The 7,203-nt window shown below is 38.2% G+C and overlaps 1 protein-coding gene and 1 pseudogene across 1 annotated transcript; both read right to left on the bottom strand.

The window, feature by feature from the left end:
* Nucleotides 1-2,781: 2,781 nt before the first annotated feature.
* On the bottom strand, nucleotides 2,782-4,312 carry LOC113294383 (annotated as a pseudogene).
* Nucleotides 4,313-4,918: 606 nt separating this feature from the next.
* On the bottom strand, nucleotides 4,919-6,907 carry LOC113296733 (40S ribosomal protein S5-like). The gene is made up of 4 exons (XM_026545058.1): nucleotides 6,721-6,907; nucleotides 6,020-6,291; nucleotides 5,405-5,608; nucleotides 4,919-5,180 (listed from the first exon to the last, which is right to left on the bottom strand). Exons 1-4 carry the CDS (start codon nucleotides 6,802-6,804, stop codon nucleotides 5,126-5,128), a joined length of 615 nt encoding a protein of 204 aa, XP_026400843.1. The 5' UTR covers nucleotides 6,805-6,907; the 3' UTR covers nucleotides 4,919-5,125.
* Nucleotides 6,908-7,203: the final 296 nt, after the last annotated feature.

Raw genomic sequence — 7,203 nt, forward strand, 5'->3', positions numbered from 1 at the left:
AAAACTTTATATACAATATTCTTCAAGGATTTTTGCTTTGAGCTACTTGTGATTGTATTAAGTCTTGTCCATACAGGTTACCGAACGCAAAATTTGGTGGTGTACTTGGTACCCTCTCCTTTTCAGTAATGTCAACTGTAGGTATCTCATATTTATCTCATGGTCCACTCTAATTTGTGGCCGGTGTCATAGGCGTCAAAATATTTTAAGTTCTTTTACTTCACTAGATATGGGTTAAGCACCATAGTAAGATCCAGTTTGTTCACACAATGAGATATGGAGTTGTTATTATTTGGACAACTTATGTAAACAAGGGGTCTTAGTTGAGTTTAAACTAAAAATATGGAAAACAAGCAATTCATATGGGAAAGTAAAATATTATAAAAAGAATCGGAGAAGAATTTTCGTTTTAAGGAAACCGCCGTCCATCACTACACATGTTACTCTTTTTTGAAAATAAGGATATATATATATTACTGCAGACAAAGTTAATCTGCAGATTCAGTCTCCTTTGGAACTGACTCGGTTTGAGTCGTCCGTCTAATGGCTGAATCTATATGATTAACCTCTACTGATAAGGATACAAAGCTGAAATTAGTATTACAGATATCATAAGCTTTGACAGTGTCAAAAGCTATTGTTGTAATTAAAAACATAGGTGCATCATGAAACCAAGAAAGCATTTGAACTTCGTTTCTTCCTTTTCTTGCCAAGAAATCAATTACTTTGTTTGCTCTTCTGTCCACAAATTGAAAATCCCCAAAGGATACGAGTTGTTTTTACATCTTCTTAACTTCCTCTAGAATTGCTACACATTTTTATTGGATTGTTGTTTCCCTGCTTTCTAAGTACTTAATAATTGCTTGGTTGTCTCCTTCTATGACAAGATTTTGCAGATTGTTTGTGATGGCCCAACTTGTTGTTTGTAGCAAGGCTATAACTTCTGCTTCTTCAGCCGAGGAAGTCCTGCAACTCCCCATTCCTGCTCCGTTGAACGTACATGTCCAATTGCGCATGATGAAGCCAAAACCAGCATCAGTCTTAGCAGATATCCAAGATGCATCACAATTAAACTACACATGTTACTCAATCAAGCACTAAAGCCATCATTCATTCTCTCGTGGTATCAACAATCATAAAATATGCCCACTTGTTGAAATATTTCATTTTGCCTCCTAATATAAACACATACTGCAATGGTTAGTATATGAATTCTTTTCCGCCAAATAACTTAGGGCTATCGCTAATGGATTCAACTTGAGGAAATAACTTTTTACGAGAGAAGTTATTCATAGGAAGTACAACTCAAAATCGTGAAATACTCAACCCACGGTTAAGTTCTACTTATGACTTCCTTCCGGATTCACACCGCTAATGATTACAAAATGCTACTTGTTATCAAGGTTCCTGACAACATTACCTAAGAATCTTAACTAGCTACAGATATATTATCAAGCCTATTTACAGTCCAGCTCAAACAAACAAGAAAATGATTATATGAACACAACCACATAGTTGGCAAAACATGGACGACAAATTAGAGAATAAATAACAAAGTCTGCGCTAATTAAACAACATGACCAATGAGAAAACTAGTTAATCACGTACTTCTCTAAATGCATAAAAATAAAAAATCTATAGAAAATAATACAAGAAAAATATTTCAAATCATTTTTCTAAATCATGATCTAAGTAGAAAAACCTCCCATAATCACCACCCTAACTCCCTCTTCTCCTCCGTCAAAAAGTGTCTAACTTGTATCCAACGACGTCCCTATAATAGCGCGTTTGGATACACATCCAGAAATAACTTTTGACTTCTGGAAATCAAAAAGCAAGAAGTCAGGTTGGGTGTAGAATTTCAGAACAACTTTTAGAAGTAGAAAAATCGACTTTTTGTGAAGCAAAATACCTGGACTTCTGACTTCTGCTTTTGGAGAAGCAGAAGTCAGAAGCAGAATTATATCCAAACGCGCCTATTAAATAGTATCAAGTGTTGATGTGCCCCAACATCAAATCCTCTGTCAAGTTTGCGTTAAAGAGTAAAACATTCCCCGCTTCATCATATAGCTTGTCAGTTTGCTGGAACTGACAAACGAATTTCGCTGCTTGGGCTTTCATGGATGCGGAACAATCCCAGTTGCATCTATTCTCGATTGTTAAGGTCGGGTACCAGTTTTACTAGGCTGGTACGATCCATTCAAAACAACACAAATGAAGAAATCCATATATGGTCACTTTCAAAATCTTAAAAGTAAGTGCGATGAAATGAAGGAAAACTTAAATTGTTCTGTGAATTTTCCTACTCAAATGTTGCTGATACAGGTAATAATGAAATAACAACTCTAGAGAATCGACTAGAGCCATGAAAGCAAGTCGTCCCTCCCTTAGCATGAGTCAATGTGTCCAGTGCTGTTGCATATAACCCCCGCAGCCCCGCTAAACAAAGAAGAACTTGTTAGGATAAAACAACCTGCTCCTATTATTATTTACAAAATTGTGGTAACCTTAGTGTATGTGGTTATGTCAATGACCCATTGTTCCATTCGTCTGCTACTGGTTAATATTTTGAGTTCTGACGGATCACCTACTGCTTAAATATTCAAGTGTGGAGTGCGACTGTCTTAAGAGGAACAAAATCATGTTAATCCTGCTTAAATAAAATCAAGTGTGGAGTGCGCCTGTTGATACTTGGTTATTTTCAGCGTTAATGATGATTAAGTAACTGTTAACAAAATTAAAACAGACCATAGACTATGCTTCAAAAAAAAATAAAAAAATTCAGGACAGATCATAGGTGCACGCGTGCAACTCGTATTGAGGTTGCCATAGGCCTTCAAGCTGAACCCCAAAGTTACCTGAGAGGCGCTCAAACTGACCCCATAACAGACTCCCCAAGGACGATTTTGCAGGCCTTTCCTCTCCGCCCCGACTGCAAGTACTACTGCTTCTATTATTCTGGGAGTTGGAACCATTGCTGGACCATTCTGCTGGAATTGATTTATTAACCTCTAAAACTGTCGCTCCAATCTCACTTCTGACCAGCTCCATGGTCTTAGGGTCTGCATTTTTTCCTGTATATGCATCTGTAACGTAGAATGACCCAATTGCCTTCTCGCCAAGTGTACTAATTTCTGCCCTTGACACGGACAAGCCATGCTCTCGGAACACCCTAGTAATGTCTGATAGCAAACCCACTCTGTTCTTAGTGCACACATCTAACTTCACCCCATGGGAAACCCTGCGTTCCGCAGCTTCTATCAAGGACTGCATGACCCTTTGTCTCTCCTTCTCTGAATCCAAAGTGCAGCCATCTCTCCGCCTGATATAGTACTCCTGGACAGCAAGGGAGTCTCTGGAGCTTATAGCAGCATGAAACACCACGTACCCCAAATCTGTCGAAGTGCATACAGTGTCGAATAACAGCTTTGGCCGGTCTTTACATCTCACATTCACCACTGTGTACCCTTTCTCTTTGCAGTTCTCTATACACACTTCTGTCACTATATTATTACTGCCGCTACGCCTCCTCTTACCACTGTCATTCCCATCTTTGCTGCAGCTGATCTCATGGTGCATATCTGCTTGCATCAGTTGATGTAATCGACGTCCAGTGTGTACCCTTTCTGAAGGCGGACCCTCTACCAACCTCATTATTCTTCTCTCACCCTTGCAATGATGGGCACCTACAACAATCGCAAGTTGTTCTTCCAGACGGAGCAATCTTTCGGCACTTGTTATGGGTCCACCTCCGTTTGATTCATCCTCTATGTACAATACACTTGCTGCGCGCTTATTGTGAGTCCAGACAACGGCAGCAGCCACATTGCAGCGAAGCTCAGCCAGTACAGCAGAGATTTCAGACAGTAAGCCAGGTTTATCTATTGCCGTCAATTCAAACGCAGTGTAATCTGTTGATGCATGCAGTGATCTCATTATACTTCCTATGCACGTTCTGTTGGAGGTTACCTCATTCACTTCTGTTTTATCTCCCCTCCTTCCGCCACATAACGACTGCTGGATGTACTGGATGAGGGTATCGTCAGTTAGTTTGTGCCCAAGTTGGTCCGTCACATGGAACACGTCCATACACCAACCTCCATCAGAGGAGATGTATGATTTGGAGATCAGGAGATCAAGATCCGTGAGCACTTGAACCATCTCTACCAGTATCTCGTGTTTGTTTGCTGTCTACTTTCACAAGTGTACAATCTGTACATGTTTCATTATCTACGCAAACTCTTGGAGGATGTATTCTCTCAATCAAAGATTCATAGTCTGGATCAAAATATGGCTTACATCCAGTAGCCATACCTAGCTATAATAATACGCTTCTTCACCGCAATCAATCGTAGTCCAGCAATGTGCATACTCACCTTGCAGCAATACAAACTTTTCATTCAAAATCAGAATCAGAAAATATACAACCATGGATTTTTTTTTTCTCCCACCTCCCAGAATTCACTCTATGTTCAAACCAAAGTGTTATTATTGACTCCTAGTTACAGATTTATATACTTCTGAAATCGGCTCAGAGAAACACAAGTCCTGATATAACTAGAAATAGGAATCCTAGAGGATAACAGGACTGCCTAGAAATAGAAGTCCTAATACAACTAGATAAAGGAATCATAACTGGATTTTAAGTTGATTTCCTGAAGAGCAAGGTCGTTGCCTTTTGTAACTTAAAGAAAGTACTCAGAATTACAGCAACTGCTTCAAAGCCCACTAAATCTTACAAGAAACTCCCACAGGCCGAACAATTATCACATCCCACGGATAACGTTAAGTCTCAAGTTATAAACAAGGGACAAAACGCAGTAGTAAGAAGTCAGAACACCTAACTTTTACATACCAGTCAACATGACACAGATTAATGAAAATTCCAGAACGCCAAAGAAGTAAAAAGAGAGACAAATAAAAAAAAGAGATCCAACATTTAAAAACTTAGCTACATTTAAGTAGTTCACATAATGACATACCAATTACCATCCTTTGAATACACAATTAGTCTGAAAGAAACTACACTAGAGCTCAAAAAAGTACATCCTAGAACTAAAGCTGACAAAATCCTCTTGTAAAGTTTAAGATCCAATTCAGATGACAATATAACCAATTTGTAGAATCAACGATTGGCCTTGGCAACACGTTCAATCTCATCCTTTTTCTTGATTGCGTAACTGTGAAGGAAGATAATTACACGTTAGTTAGCTACTATTGTATCTTGAAAGTATTTACACAGTACTAAAAATAGAAATTAAGGCCCTACTACAAACGACAGAGCGACAAACAAAACCTGTCAAACAAAGGCTCTTAAGATATCTGTCACTTGGATTTGATGTACAAGAAAAAATAGAAAGGTTTTGACGTACAGGGAAAACTAGAAAACAAAACAATCTCAGACCTGTTAGAGGAACCCTTAGCTGCATTGATGAGCTCATCAGCAAGGCACTCGGCGATTGTCTTGACATTCCTAAATGCACTCTCTCTAGCACCAGTGGTGAGAAGGTATATTGCCTGGTTGACTCTCCTCAATGGGGAAATATCAACAGCTTGACGCCTTACAACTCCAGCGGAACCAATCCTTGTTGCATCTTCTCTTGGTCCACTGGTATAAAAGAGTATAGAAAAATATTAGAAAAATTCCATATGAAGGAAGCATACATAATCGAGATCCGTTTATAGTAAAATTTGACTTTACAAACTAAGAATCTCACAAAATCCTACGAAAATATGCCTAAGAGCACAAGATAAGACCCATTGAGTTTTGTTTAATTACAAGCCTATGTAATAAGCCAGATACTTGCTTTCAAACTAAAAGTAAGGTAGTAAAGATTGCAAACGCACAATTGCCAAGCATACTAAACCAAATTTGAGCAGTTTATTTTGATTGGAGAACTAAATAAAAACTCACACCAAAAGGCATGACATATATAAACCTACATAAGACAAGTATATGAAAATTTTGTACAGTAACATGACAAGACAACAATTTGGACAGACAGTTTAGCAGATATACCTGTTGATAACAGCATCAACAATGATTTGGATAGGGTTAGCATCAGTCAAAAGATGAATGATGTCCATAGCATGCTTGATGATACGAACAGCCATAAGCTTCTTTCCATTGTTACGGCCGTGCATCATAAGAGAGTTTGTCAATCTTTCAATAATAGGACACTGAGCCTTACGGAACCTTTTGGCAGAGTATCTCCCAGCAGTGTGAGGAACATAGGTAGCATGTCTAGATGCACTTACTCCAATGTAATCTGCAAGTGATATGTCACCAACCTGGAAAAAAAATCAATTAAAACAAATCAAATCACAAACAAATCTACTAATGTTCGTATGAAACTATGCATCTTCATTACAAACAGAGCTCCACAGATGTCATATTGTGCATTATTGCAATATCTTCATAAGTACTAGTTATTCAGCTAAAAAATTTAAAACCTATTATTAACTACGCAAGAATCACCCAATCCAGAGGTCTGGCAATAAAATAATAGTTACCAAGTAATATAGGCAAAATCTACAGTTCAGTTTTAACTTCGATGCAGCAAAATCAAACCCAGAGATCAATACACAAATTGAAACTAAAAAGATCAATCAATTCCTACAAATGAAAAGCAGAACATACCCAATCATCCAAAAACAATCCTTTTAAACTCAAAAAATCAATTAAATCTAAAGAGTTACGAAAACAGAATAATGAGCTACCTCAATATCATCGAAAGTCCATTTGTTGAAAAGCTTAACGTCAAGGTTTGGGGCTACAGCCTGAGCTACTTCTACTTCCGCCATGATGTTGTTGCAGGGTGAAGGGAAAACCTAAACTAGATGAAAATGGGTGCCGCGGAGAGTCGAAGAGAGAAAACCTAGTTATGTTGGAGATTGAAATACAGAGTCAGTTTTAGGGTTTCTTGAGTTGGATTTATATGGACTTTATTGCCCATGACAATATTTGGTATGATAACACCTCGTTTACACTTAACTATGGCCATGTATGTTCGTTCTACGGCCATGTATGTTCAAATGGCCCTCACAGTATGACAATTGAGATTCCATAACACTAGGCGGTGTTAAAGGAGAAATATGGAGAAGAAAAAAAATCTTACTCATTAGATATGAATGTAGAGTTACATGGGAATAAGCCTTTATAGGCTAGGGTGTAAACCACGGTTATATATAGATGGGTCGCAT

Source organism: Papaver somniferum, chromosome 7 (genome assembly GCF_003573695.1).
Source record: "Papaver somniferum cultivar HN1 chromosome 7, ASM357369v1, whole genome shotgun sequence".
NCBI classification, from domain to species: Eukaryota; Viridiplantae; Streptophyta; class Magnoliopsida; order Ranunculales; family Papaveraceae; genus Papaver; species Papaver somniferum.